At 43.3% G+C, this 14,504-nt stretch overlaps 1 protein-coding gene and 1 long non-coding RNA gene across 3 annotated transcripts in view; one reads left to right on the top strand and one right to left on the bottom strand.

Annotated features, from left to right (window-relative positions):
* The window catches only part of WTIP (WT1 interacting protein), a 58,657-nt gene extending 45,565 nt beyond the window's left edge, over window positions 1–13,092 (top strand). For both annotated transcript variants that reach the window (XR_014514314.1, XM_083452910.1), the window contains exons 4-8: window positions 4,068–4,130; window positions 4,701–4,831; window positions 6,437–6,488; window positions 7,787–7,855; window positions 8,476–13,092. Coding sequence is in view for 1 of the 2 variants with exons in the window: in XM_083452910.1 (XP_083309036.1) it covers window positions 4,068–4,130; window positions 4,701–4,831; window positions 6,437–6,488; window positions 7,787–7,855; window positions 8,476–8,628 (468 nt within the window). In the remaining variant the exon portion in view is untranslated. The remainder of the gene's footprint in view (window positions 1–4,067; window positions 4,131–4,700; window positions 4,832–6,436; window positions 6,489–7,786; window positions 7,856–8,475) is intronic.
* The window catches only part of LOC310683259, a 179,570-nt gene that overhangs the window by 111,532 nt on the left and 53,534 nt on the right, over window positions 1–14,504 (bottom strand). The gene's annotated exons all lie outside the window — the stretch shown is intronic.

The raw sequence follows: 14,504 nt of genomic DNA, 5'->3' as shown, positions 1-14,504 counted from the left end.
GCTTGGAGAATTAGCTAGGCTTACACCATTGATAATCCTTTGCCGTCTGCCCTTCCCACCTGTTCCTCTTCAGCCCTGAGGTCATGGCCTCATGAAACATGCTGGCCATATGGTCACCGCTCTAGCCAGAAGCCCATGCCTTCTGGAGGCTAGTGCTTCATTTTCCTGGTGGGATAAAAAGGAGGAGAGCAAAGCAAGAAGGGAAGACAGCAGAGAAGATCTTGATGATTCCTTAAAAGTGTAGGACAGTTGTGCATTATTGCTTTCAATTTTTCAGGGAAACCTTTTCAATGGACTCATCTGCTGAGGGCCCCCAGAGCACCCTGCTTACTCAGTTCATGCTGGGCTACGGAAAAGTTTGTTGGGCCTCAGCTGCCGATAGGCACCCCACAGCTGCCAAGCATGCTCTCCCCACCCCCCGGATATTAAAGAGTTAAATCCCTGCGCACTGCAGTCTTGAATTCTGGCGCACTTTTCAAAAAGAACAGCTTCCCTGGCTAACTTGCAAAGATGTCATGAGGCCAAACACTCCCAAGTTCCTTGGTAGGAAGAAGACTACATTCATTTTAGCATGTAAGACTAAATCATAGCTGTCAGCTTACAGATTTGAAAATAAGGGACCAGCAGCCTCCCCTGTTCCAGGCACTCCAGTCTTCCTGCAGTCTGGTCAAACCCATGCTGGTAGTTCTGAGAACACTGTCTAACCAACTTTGTAACCAGAGGTTCAACTGAATAGAATCTGAATCACATGCACCACAAGGCCTATGCAGCCTCAACTTAAGATGGCTCCCCGGCCTGGCTTTGCACTGCAAAGTTTGCAGCAGCACGCGCAACAAAATGGCGTCCAGCATTCAAAAAAACCCTCAGCTTGCATTAACTAGCCACACACAAGGCATGCAAGCTCCACCACCCCCAGTCGTTCTTAGACTTCTTATTGGGTGAGCAACACAGCCAAGCAACACAGTTGGAGCCTCCCTTCTCCCTGGCCGGCAGGGAGGGAGGGAGAGGAGCTGCTTCCTTTGAAATTTAAGGGACATCATTTGAGGGACATCCATCAATAAGGGACAGCAGCAGGACATGGCCCTGGAATAAGGGACTGTCCCTTCAAATAAGGGACACTTGACAGCTATGGACTAAATAGATCTGGTCTAGATCTGTCTTTGTTTTTAAATCCATTCTCCATAACAAGGCCACATATATAAGAGTTACAGCCACAGCTTTGTATCTAGAATAAGCAAGTAGGCATTCAAAACTACTTGCTTAATTTACTTTTGATAACATAATTTGGGATTAGTTCATGGAATTGTAGAATCCAGCCCCCTGTAATGCAGGAATCTCAGCTAAAGCATCCATGACAGATGGTCATCCAGCCTCTGCTTAAAAACCTCCAAGGAAGGAGAGTCGACCACCTCCCAATAGAGTCTGCTTCACTGTTGAATAGTTCTTATTGCCATAAAGTTCTTCCTGATGTTTATTCAGGATCTCCTTTCTTGTCATTGGTTTGGGTTCTAGCCTCCAGAGCAGGAGAAAACAACCTTTCTTGATCTTCCATGTGACAGCCCTTTAGATATTTGAAGATGGCTGGAATATCTCCTCTCAGATTCCTCTTTTCCAGGCTGAACATATCCAACTCCCTCAACCATTCCTCATAAGTCTTGGTTTCAGGAATAGTTAAGGGAGTTGGGCATGTTTAGCCTGGTGCAGCGTGTGCAAAAAAACCAAAATGGCACCGAATACAGTGCAGAGAAGCAACAGAGTAATAAAGAATAAAAATGAATACTAAGGAATAATTATTCCCTTAAAACCACAGGTGCATGCACACCCATGTAGAATCTTGGATCCAAAATCAGCTTTAGGTCAAAAGCAATTTTGATTTGCTGCAATTTTTAAAAGATTTGTGAGGGCTTTAAGTGAATTTGTTTGTTGAGATCCAGCTTGTTGTAGTTTATTTTAAAGTAGCTGCTCTTCTTTTGCATTCACCTCCTGCATTTTTGTATGTGTTAGTGTGTGCATGCAAGCACCTAGACCCACACACCTCTGTATGCACACTGACTAGACGCATGGCCTCACACCTCTGCCTCCGCCATGCTTTCAAGGCCATTTGACGTGGTCTAGACAAGTTCACCTCTTTTCCTGCCCTTGTACTGTGCTCCATGTCTTATCTACAGGATACACTTCAACACCCACACCCCACAGAAGTGATCCCTGCAATAGCCCCAAATTGGTTCAAGTAATCAAATGTTAAGCGGTGGCTTAAGTCAGACCAGTGCATTATTGAAAGGGTAGTGCTGCGCCAATAGTGGAGCACCCCTTTTGCATGGGAGAAGAGGGCAGTCGTGTGGCATCATATTTACTTTGGACTGAAGGAAGGTGAGGTAAAGTCCATCCCCTAGCAAATAAGTGTTTAAAGATTAGCTGGCTGGAATTTCACAGAGGTTGTGGTGGGTCGGTCATTTTGGTGTTCAAAGCACTTGTCTGGCACACTCTGCTTACAAATGTATGTTTACATTTTGAGGGAGGCTGAGAAAACGTAATCTCTTGTCTTTAACTAGCCTCTCTCATTTTCTGCAACTAAACTCTACCATTTCAATTGCAACAAAACATATCCTCACCCCATATGGGAAGTACTCCTGTTTGGGGTTCCAGGCAGCCTGGAAAGGAGCCTGATGATGCCGGACAAGCCTTCCAAAGAGAAGGAGAGTGTTCAAGGGAAGGGAAGGGGCCCCTGTTTTCTTCTCCACCTCAAGGCCTTCCTGTGCTCTGTGGCAAGAGGGATCAGGCTTTGCTACCTGCCACTCAACATACCTGGAACTTGCTATTGTAAAATTGTGGGATATGAGTGCAAAAGCAAAAATGGTTAATCCCACCCTCTTTCCGTTAGCTGGAAACATTATCAAGTGACATAGGGAGGGGAGATTTTTTTAATAACAAGAAAAATACCGGGGACCTGATACTCTTCCTCTTCCTCCTCCAAAATGCTTACTATAAGTTGTCAGAGACATCAGCAAGCTAATTCCTTGGCCAAATGTCAACATTCTGTATCTCCTGCAAGCTTCTTGTCGGGCTGTTTGTCTCTTTTTAAAATATTTCTCATTCCTTTTTCTCAAAAAGTTTTGAGAAAATACAGTTACAACTATTATCTGTCTGTCTGTCTGTCTGTCTATCTATCTATCTATCTATCTATCTATCTATCTATCTATCTATCAAATGATAATCTGATTGTAAAATCTGCCCTGGAACAACGGCCATGCCAAGGATGCAACCATAAACACTTATTAGGTACAGTTTGACCAGCCACTGTTTTTGTTTCACCACCACCATTTTACCCTGCTGAATTTAACTCAAGGATGCTCAGTTTTATTAGTTCATTATATGTTACTGTCAGTGTATCCTTTTTTGTGTGTGCAATGTATTTATTATGTATAATCTATTAATGTAAAAGTGTTGCTGCCCATCTCTTCTTCATTTCCAAGCTATATCAGCTACCTTTGGAGTTACCTCCTGTGTGTTTTCAAAGAAACCCCTTAAGCAAAAGTACCAAAAACTTGCTTTTTCAATATCATAATTCTGCATTAAGGGTCAATTTCTGCTTGCAGAATCTCAGAATAATTATTCTCCCTCTGAAGATGAGTGTTTAGAGGGCTTTAGAGTGTTTAGAGCCAGTGTGGTGTAGTGGTTAAGAGCGGTAGACTCGTAATCTGGTGAACCGGGTTCGTGTCTCCGCTCCTCCACATGCAGCTGCTGGGTGACCTTGGGCCAGTCACACTTCTTTGAAGTCTCTCAGCCCCACACACCTCACAGAGTGTTTGTTGTGGGGGAGGAAGGGAAAGGAGAATATTAGCCGCTTTGAGGCTCCTTCAGGTAGTGATAAAGCAGGATATCAAATCCAAACTCTTCTTCTTCTTCTTTTGCATCCATGTTTCCAGATTGGCAGTTGCCCTTCAAGATTTGGCCGGCTTACCTTATTGCTGGAGTGGGGAGCTTTGGGAGGTAAAACAAAACAAGCAAGAGAGAGGAAGGGAGCAAGTAACCATCTTTCCTTTTCCCTCCCTTTCTTTCTTGAACAGTATTCAGGTTTTCAGCAAACTGCAGACAAGTGCTTCATTTGTGGACACCTCATAATGGAAATGGTAAGAGGAGAGGCTTCTAAAATGTGCAATTTATTAGGCAGGGGTGTGTGGTTTCTATTCCCCTCTTTTACTTCCCCTCCACCCAAACATGTACACACACCTTAAGAAGTTTCCTTTCCTTTCTGAAATGCCAACAATACTTCAAGATAGAGTAAGGTGCCTTCATGTTGTTGGGATTTTGGCGGAGGCGGTGAGAGGAGAGACTTCACATATTAAGTGATGGAGTCTTAGCTTGCAGTAACTGACTAGAACAGAGACCTTGGGGTCACTGTGAAGAGCTCAATGAAAGCAGGGGAACAACACAGCAAGCTGCTTTTGTACTGAATCAGACCATTGGTCTAACTCAGTATTGCCAACACTGGCTGGCAGTGACTTGGTTAGACAGGGAACACCACCAGCTCTAAACCTAGGGACTGAACCTAGGATCTTCTGCACGCTAAGCAGATGTTTCACCACTGTGTTGCTGCTCTTCCCCCAAATGCCAACCCAGTTCGTAGTAGCTGTTGTGTAGTTAATATACCTCCAAGGGGATGAGAATTGATTTTGGGGCTGTCTTTGTTTCTTTTCCAGATTTTGCAGGCCTTGGGGAAGTCCTACCATCCTGGCTGTTTCCGCTGTGTGGTCTGCAATGAATGTCTAGATGGCGTCCCGTTCACTGTAGATGTGGAGAACAATATTTACTGTGTGAAAGACTATCACACGTGAGAACGCAGAACCTTGTATGTTGGGGGGGACGAGGAAGAGGGGGGACGGACTGTGCATGAGATGAGGAAGGGCTGGTTGTTGCTTTCAGGTATTGCAAAACGGCACTGAGAAGAAAGCATCATCCAGTGTTAAATCAAATTCAAATGCCAGGGAGTAAATGGGGCGAAGGGAAAGAAGGCCTTGCAATAATTTTGCACATTCCAGCAGATGCTCTTGAATGCCAGGCTGGCATTAAACAAGGAGGTGTCCTGAGCCTTGAATGCACCCTTTTAAATTAGGGAGAGACAACATGATATCCTCCAGATGTTATTGGACTACAATGTCCATCCACCACAGCCACCATGGCCCAGTAGTTAGGAATGATGGGAGTTGTAGTCCAATAGCATCTGGCTGCTCCAGTTTTAAAGGTGTTTTTTTTGTCTGTGCCAAAGAGGAGGCAAAGCATCAGTGGTCTTTGAAGGGCTTGATGTATCAGACCTCCAAAGTTGGGGCTCCCTGGGGGGGCTCTGTACAATCTCCTTTCAGTCTCTGCTCAGAAAGAACACATGCAATGTCAGTTGCGGGGCAGGTTTTGTGTGGTTTGGGAGAAACTGCCAAACACCAGGTGAGCCAAGTTTACCCCTTCCAAACCAGAGGTTTCCCCACCTCTTCCAATGTGTGTGCGTTAATTAAATTATTTGGGGCTTTTTAGTTTAGAGAGAAGGCATGCTAGAGGTGTATAATATTATGTGTGGTGTAGAGAAAGTGGTTAGAGAAAAGTTTTTCTCTCACACAACACTAGAACTTTTGGGAATGCCCAATGAAGCAGAATGTTGGAAGACTCTGGACAGATAAAATGAAACATTGCCTCACATAATACATAGTTAAATTATGAAATTCCACCCCTATTCCCTCAAAATGCAGTGATGGCCATCAACTTTAATAGCTTTTAAAAGAGGACTGGCCAGTTAATGGAAGTTAAGGCTACTGGTGGCTGGGTCCTGGTTGACCACTCCAAAAACAGCCTGATCCAGCAGTCTGTTACGTTCCTAGCCAGCCTACTCTAAGTTGGGGTCCTCTAGATGTTTTAGAGTGTAACTCTCATCAGCCCCAGCTAGTATGGCCATACAGTGCTGGAGCTGATGGGTGTTGTGGTCAAAAGCATCTTGGTTGGGGGAGGCCAGTTTAAACTATTGAACCCAGTGCCTCATAAAAGTTTAGAATGCCAGCCCCTGAAACAGGTGTGGGGAACCTCTGACCCTCCAGGTGTCACTGAACTACAACCTCCATCTTCCTTGCCCATTGGCCATGCTTGCAGGGGCTGATGGGAGTTGTAGTTCAACAACATCTGGCGGGCCCAACACCTACTTACAGGTTGAGAAATTCTGCTTGCTCTTAGTGATGATACGTTGTGAATTTATTAATAAGGGAAAGGGTGCCTCCTCGACTGGGTATTTGGGAGTTGAACCAAAAGAGAAGACTGCTTGAGCAAGACTTCTGCTATAGGGACCCCAAACTTTAGCTGTAGTTAAAATGCTGTCATATTCTCCCACCCTTCTCTTAGTTTTATTTTGCTTTCTTTATTAAACAAGAGTGTGACATACTTTCTCTTTTCATACTAGGGTTTTTGCACCAAAATGTGCTTCCTGTAACCAGCCCATTTTACCAGCACAGGTATGGTATTCCATTTGCATATACTTTGCAGCCTTCCCTATGCCTCCTTAAATTTACTAAGAAGGCGACACTTTAAAAGTGTTGTTTGAACTTAGCTGACATAGAATTAAGAGGCTCGCACACATACAATGAAGATGATGAGATCATTCTAGGGCTACTTTGAAGCAAGCGACATGTGGTTGTCTCAAATGCAGGTTCTTCCACATCCCCTTCCCTGACTCACTCAAAGGTAGGTTAGCAAGGTTTCTAGTAAAATCCATCTGTCTGTTCACGGCAGAGATTATACAGGCTTTTAAGGTGGATCTGCTCCCTCCTGAACTGCAAAGAAAATACGTTGTCTACAGACCTGTTGAGACCACATCTCAACTCAGGCTGACTTTGGAACTGTTTGGCAGGGGTCTGTTCTTTAAACAAAAAATGCGCCCTCTTCCTCCATGAGATTTAGCTCCTCACCTCCATAAGCATATCAGATTGTCTGAAGCAAAAAGCCCCGAGCTACAACTGACAGCCAGAGAGTATTCGTTGAGTTTCTTTTTGTTTATTACGTGGTTGTGCAAACGAATACAATGTGCTGAACAGAATTGCTTATTGCTGGTGATGTCGAATGTGTTGACTACAAGCTCCTGACATGCTTTCCTGGCTACCAGTAGATGTGTGCAGCCTAAGTAAGTGCACTTGGATAGCAGTCAACCACAGGAACATCAGTTCCATTTTTCTCTAAAAGCCACTCCTGGATCATTGGCGAAGAGTCAGCAACGTACTGGGCACAAACTGTTAGGTGGTTCTCTTATGTGAGACTTGTGAAACAGTATGATAACCTTTCCCTAGACCAGCAGATAAAATATCTGCATGGTGCAGAGCGCCTCTCCCCACTCACCCCGAGACTCTAGTATTTGCTGCTGTCCAGATGTGTGTAGCTGTAGGTTCCATTTTCTTTACAACCTGCTGGTGTATGGGGCTCTCCCTTCTTCCCTCTTGAGTGCCCCAACAAAGCTCTAATTCTGCGGGGGGGGGGGTCTGCACCTCAGCCTTAAGTTGTACACTGTATTTTGCAAGGAATTATCCTTGCCTGACAGAAGAATGGAATAAAATGGAACAATTCTGCTTCCACTAGAGCCAGCCTCCAGAAACCCCCTCCCCAAATGAAGCAAAGAGTGGGTGAAGTGGAGAGACATTTTCTTGTTAAGTTGCAAAAATAAAAAATAAAAATGGGGATGGGATTCCCTGAGGGCGTATTTCCATTGAGGGAGAAATTATAGAATTCTGCCATACCTTACATGTTACCTTCCTCAAATCAGGGTTCCGAGGAGACCATCCGGGTGGTGTCGATGGACAGGGATTACCACGTGGAGTGTTACCATTGTGAGGTAAACCTTGGAGCTTCTCCGATGCTGAGTAATGCGGGCTCTTTGGCCTTGGTCGAAGCCAGCCTTCTCCAACTTGGCGCTTGTGCCTTACCTGTCCGCCATTTTTATTTTTACAGTATTTCGATTAGAAAACATGTCAGGGTGCTTTACAATAGCTCCTAAAACACAATTAAACAGTAATCTATATCAGGAAAACACTTTACAGCAGTAAAATGCAACACTGGAAGCAGCAGCAAAAATTCATCAAAGGATAAAAGGCTGAGGAAATGAAATGGGCAGCCTTGCCAGTCACTTAAACATTAAGATAGGGCCAGGTGAGCTTCCCTGGAGAGAGTTCCAGAAGCTGGGAGCCACCACTGAAAAGGCTCTGTGCACTGCTTCCACCCTTTAGGTGGCAGGAGAATCTGGAGAAGGGACTATGAGATAGAGCTTGGTGTATGGTTGATGTGGGAGAAGACATCCTCTCAAGTATCCATGCCACAAGCCGGCAAGGGTTGTTGGGAGTTGTAGTCCAAAACACCTGGAGAGCCACCAGGTTGGTGAGGGCTGCCTAAATGTGGTTCTTTTCCTTAGGAGTTTTCCCCAGCTGTCTAACATGTGCATACTCTTGTTCCTCTTAGGACTGTGGACTCCAGCTCAATGACGAAGAAGGCCGCCGTTGTTATCCTTTAGAGGGGCACTTGCTTTGCCATGGTTGTCACATCAGGCGCCTCAGTATGACAGTGCCACCCCACCCTCCCCCTGGATACCCAATGCACATTACAGAACTCTGAGGTGTTTCGCACCCCATCAAATTGCAACCAGGAGGGAGGCTGTTGTTGGCGGGAGAAGATTTTCACAGTTCTTCTTTTAAGAGACAAAGCAGCCAAGTTTATTTATTGCTTCTGAGACTGAAAAGAGAGGTGCGCCTCTCAGAGTGTGTGCCTAAATAATTCCTCCCAAGACACTGGGTACTTGAAAAATGATGCACCACGTGGATGTAACTGTAAAAGTGCAGCGAAAAGTGTTGTTTTCTGTGCTATGCTAGGCAGGGCCATCCGTTCGTCATAGTTTTGTCCCATTGTAGTTTGGGTCCCTGCAAGAATCTTAACCGCTTGCAGCAGTGCTGCAGGAGAAAGCGGATGAATGCTACATTTTTATGCTGGGTCTCATTGCATCTTGGCTTGAGGCGTTTTGAGAAATGACCTCACAATATGAGGGTCTGGGTGGTTGTTGCAGGCGAGGATTGGGTTTTGTTTTGTTTTTTAGTCATGGTCAGATTTAAATATGACTTAAGAGAAAGAAGTTGTTCTGAGGGGGAGAAATTCATTGTCCTTAGCCCATGGTGCTTTCATACAGTGCCAACAAGAGAGATGTGGAAGAAGCTGTTTGTAGAATATTATATGAACTGAACCCACTGAGGAATCATCGATGCAACAAGCATTTTTGCAGAGGGTTTCCTAGATGTTTGGGATCCCTTTTGTGGGAGTTCTGGTGCCCATTATTTTACCAGTTTAGGGATGCAGGCCGGATCCAGTTACAGCATAGTCCAAGACTGCAGGGCAGGTTGAGACCTCATAGCCTCCTTGAGGTGGCAGGCAGCTATATAGTTATGGGCATAGTTGCTTATAATAGTACTATTGGTGTGCTGGCAGGGACCAATGGGAGTTGTAGTCTAAAACGTCTGGGAGGAAGGCTGGTGTGTTGGGATGCAGAAACCTGAAAGGCTGCCTAAGAGCTGAGATGTTCCTGCCCTGCCTTGTGATGCTCCCTTGCTCATTCGAGCCTAATAAGAGGCAACCAAGGAATGAGAGTCTCCTGTTTTAACATGTCTTTCCTCACAGTGACTTGGCCCTGGCACTCTGGACATCACTGCCTGCTTACTAGTGGCAAATTAACAGCCACTAGGGGTGGCTTCCCAGGTCCTCAAATTCTGGTGTGTGTGTTTTGTTTTTGTTTTCGTCAGTCTCTTAGGCTTTTACACCAATTTCAGCTAATAACTTCAGTCCTCCTGACTATGCAAAATTCTACTTGTTTTGCAATTGTCCTAGATTATATGTTGCCTTTGTTGTGTGTGTGTGTGTTTTTAAGGGCAGCAGATTTATGGTGTGGTTTCAGTTGCAGGTGGCGGACATTCTTTTTCCAGAGAGGTCCTTTTGAATTGGTTTCCTCCATGCTGGATTTTTACAGCTTGCCTCTTGATAAGCTCAACACTGGAGGTCAAATTATTAATGATTGAATCCCCAGCATTTTCAAACTGATTTCAGGTTATTAAGAAACAGTTTTCCAAGGAGGCCCCGAGGGGCATTTGCTCCATCTCTCCCCTCCTCCCACCCCACTGCTTTTTCAGGCTGAAGTGGGGTCATGCCACATTTAATAAAGGCCATTTAAACATTGTGTAATCGCCTAGAATGTCTGGCAAGAGCAGCTTGTTTGGACAGTTCAGTAACAAGAACCAATCACCCTGGAAAACAGGGTGGCGGAAGATGGGAGTCACTGATAGATTTGCCAGTGGCATGCTGAAATTTTCATTTTCACCAAATCCACCTGGAAAGTCTTTACCCATTGCCTCTCCAGAGACAATTTTATGATGTGCAGACCTACTTGGAGATGTCCTTGGAGGCCAAGCGGAAGTAAAAACGATGCTTAATAACAAACACAAAGAGTTCCTTGAAATGTGCATATTTTCCTGTTTTGCCTGAGCTCCTACAAAACACCCAGAACTCTGTAGACTCATAAGACTTTATCGACCTTAAGCATGTTTTAACTGGTTTTCACTTTTACATGCGGGGGCCAGATTTCTGTCTGCTGTAAACAGTTGTATGCTCCAGTAATTTCAGTTTTCAAGCTGTCAGCCACAACAGCCAACAGAACACCAGTGTCATACTTTGAAAGCAAACCAAACCGAACCCCTCAAAGCAGGCTTCACACACCACGTCTGCTCTGGCTGGAGTTGATGGAAGTTCTAGTCCAACAAAACCTAAAAGGCATCGGTCAAGGAAGGTTGCCAAACTGTTTTGCTGGAATTATACAGGGAAAAAATAAATGGCAAAGGAACAGTTTTGAGATTTCCCTCCCGCCCTTTTTATATTATAAAGTATAATGGATTAAAAATATACCTGTTCTCTCTCCAGCAAGGAAGAAATGGTGCCTTTTTGAACAGATGCAGGATAATGCTTGGGCCCTCTTGGTTTGGGAAGCAACAGTCTTGATCCAGTGGGCCCAGCTTGTTTCATGGGGTGTGGAGGCTAGTACATGCCACAACCTGGAGTGATGGATGCTCGTCGTATTTGGATCCCTTGTACAGCATGCTTTGTTTCTCGGAACATCAGAGGTAGCCATGGAAGTACCTTCAGATGCTGTTGGACTGCAACTCTCATCATCCCTGAACATTGGCCATACTAACCTGAGCTGGTGGGAATTGTAGTCCAACAGCATTTGTGTTGGTTATCCCTGCTGTGTACGCTCAACATTGTGCATGCTTTTCCCCTGTGATTCTCTGGATTGGGGCCAGTCCACCTAAAACCAACCTCCTTCCATCATTTACGTTTAACTCTCTTCCTCTCTTCCCACCCTATAACCACAATGGGAGTTGCAGTCGTTCTGAAGGCCACCAAGTCAGGGAAGTCTTTATTACCCAGTGCCTTGACCATATTAGTGGCAAACCTTTTAATTCATATTCCTGCCTTAATTTTCAGTGAATAGCACAACATCCACACTATGTACATACACTACTGTTTTTACTGTTCTAAACTGACATCCGTTGGAATGGAGTATTTAATTTCACTTGTTAAAAATGTTTCAGGTCTTTTTTTCTTTTTCCTTTTTTTACGCAGTTCCGTATTGTTGTATAGATGCTGAACCTTTTTATTTCTAGCGAGACCAAGTTTGCCCTGTCCAGAATGCAGTCATTTTCCATAAACTGTTTTTCCACAGAAAGCGGAATTTGATCACGGCTCATTGGGCTGTGTCTTGCCAACTTTTTTCTTTCCGTTTTGAAAAACAGAGCTTGTTTAGATTTCCTTAATTATTTTTTGTTAAGAAGAAAGCATCCAGAAAGCTTCCCACAGCGACTCTGAAATGGTGTGCACTGAAAATTAGAGTGAAACGTTTTACCTCTTTTCCTTGGAAAGTATAAAAAGAAACTCCCTTCAAGTTTTTTTGGGGGGGGGTGCGGATAGCTCAGTGTGCAGGCAGTCCCAGACTTCTCCAGTTGAAAGGAACAGGTAGCAAGTGATGCAAAAGGCCTGTGTCTCCCTGTGTCTCTGGAGAATTCCTGCCAGTCAGGAAGCAACACTGAACTAGAATAGCCTTTGCCAACCTGGTGCCCTCCAGATGGGAGTTATGGTCCAACATCTGGAGGGGACCAGAAGGCTGGATTAGAGGGACAAAGAGTTTGAGGCAGCTTTTTATGTTTGCTTCGAGAGAATTCTTATTTAACAGGGATGGAACACTTCTTTCATTTGTGCCATAATATTTATTGGTGATTTTTCCTATTCTTTCTACTTTCATTGCTTAGTCTTTGCATTAATGAAAAAAGCAGGAATTTTGCCTTCCACATTTCTCTCTTGTTGGAAAATGCAAAAGAACAGCCTACTTGGAAGTTCCACCATATCCCTTAAAATTATAAGGTTCCAAAGGAAAGACCAAAGTAGTTTTGAATTTGAATGAAATGAGAATTGCTTAAAAATAGAGGGTGCACATTCTGAAATTCAGAATTTCAAGAAGTCCAAGAATTTAAACCAAAGCTCGAAGAAGGCACACAAAAGCTGCTTTCTCATGCCCTGAGGAAAGTTTGTGATTCATCATGCAACTAATGCCATAACTAGAGTATATAATTTGACTTAAATTAAGTTTTTTTCTTGAGAATTATTTTCATTTTCTTTAAAAGAATATAGTTTTTTTCCAAGAACTTGGACCAATGTTGATTTTTATTTTGTAGGAAATATATTAAATGCCCAATTTGTATATCGTGTCTAGTTTACATGCTGCAAATATGTTAGTTTAACCTTGTTTGTATATATCATTCTAAAACCTTCGGCCTTTTAGTTAGTACATAGATTGACTTGCCGGGTTTTTGTCTTGTCATTTGGTTTCCTTGATTGTTGAAGAATTAAAGTTGGGAAATGTAGATTTATTTATCTAAAGAAGCTGCTTGCTATCGTCCTAAGTTATTTTAATATTAAAAGTCAGAATTTCATTTAACCTTAGATGTTATAATCTGCTTTTTTTTTTTCAATAAAGACATTTTGTAGTTACTTCTGATTTTATAGTGTGTTACCTAGAAGGAATTGATTGGTTATGGGAACAAACTGCGTGTTTCATGCCATGCTGCTCCAACACTTTTTTATTTTGTCATTTAACTTTTATTTTTTAAAAAGCAAATAAATGGCATAGCTGCATCAGGAAGCAGAAAAGATGGTACAAGCCTTTTCTCGCCCACAAATCCACACACACCCCTCCAACAGCTGTCCTTTGTACACTTTTAAATGTGCCAGTGGTTGTGGTTGTGTTTAAAGGGTTACAGGGGCCACTTTCCAGTCCTCACGTATGTAAGCTGATCTAAGAGAGAAATTTTATATTTGTGTTAGAAGATCAGCATTTTCACATCTTGTGTTCTTTTAAGAACTTTCTGGTAGATGCCACCTGGACCTGGTGAATTGTTCATTTTTAATTTGTCAAAAAGATCTGCAGCTTCATCTCTTGTTACCACTATTTATCTCACTTATCCAACTCCCTTCTTGGGATGATTGAACCAGCAATTTTACTGTTGGCAACTGCTTTTTGAAAGTTGGGAAGAAGAGAGGTTCACCCCACAGGAGACAAAATTGTAATGAGGCCCATTTTTAAGGTGTGGTGTTATGCACCTAAAGACAGAAGCCTATCAAGTATTCTTAAAAAGTAAAATAAAAGTTAAATCCAGATTTCATTATCTGAACGGATTCAGAGCTTAAACTGCTAAGCTAGTTATACTGCTTTGACTTTCCTGCATACATCAAAGTCTTCTGTGGAAACCTGGGACTTTAAAAAAAATAAAATCTGGTAGTCATGGTTTAAAATCTACTAAAAGCAGCAGCAGCTTATCCCTAAATCCTCCCTTTTACCTTTATTATCAAAGTGATGCATCTCTGTGGGTGGTATTATTTTGACCCACCTCTGCAAATATCGGTGGGGGAGAGAGGAAATGAGATCATTGCCAGTCATGTAGAGGTGGTGAAGAAAGAGGATTTATTTTTCTGGCTTTAGAAAAGACGCCCTCACTTATAAGAGACTGGAATCTCTAGATCAGCAGGTGATCAGCTAGACTTTGCATATTTTTTTTCCTCCTAGCAATATTGGGTGTGCCCCTTCTGCAAAAGCTTTTCTGGCATTCAAGCCCCCTGATCAATATTTGCTCCAATGGCCTTTGCGGTGCATGAAGTGCTATTGTCCTTTGTGTTTGGAAATGCAGCAATTGCTCAGCTGCTTTTAAAAGTAGCCAGGGAGCAAAAGGAGGAATGTGAAGCAGGAAAAACAACAACTAGAGATGCCTTAAACAAGCAAAGACTTCACACTAATTGGCCCAAAAGGTGCCTTTTTTCCCCTTTTTCTTTTGGCAAAAACTCAGGAACAATGAAGTGTCTCCTAATCAAACAACATGATCCGTTAACAAATAGGGTTCACAAATAGA

Source organism: Podarcis tiliguerta (assembly GCF_965153285.1).
Source record: "Podarcis tiliguerta genome assembly, chromosome: 8".
NCBI classification, from domain to species: domain Eukaryota; kingdom Metazoa; phylum Chordata; class Lepidosauria; order Squamata; family Lacertidae; genus Podarcis; species Podarcis tiliguerta.
The sequence above is the reverse complement of the archived record's forward strand: the minus strand, read 5'-3'. Positions and strand labels throughout refer to the sequence as shown.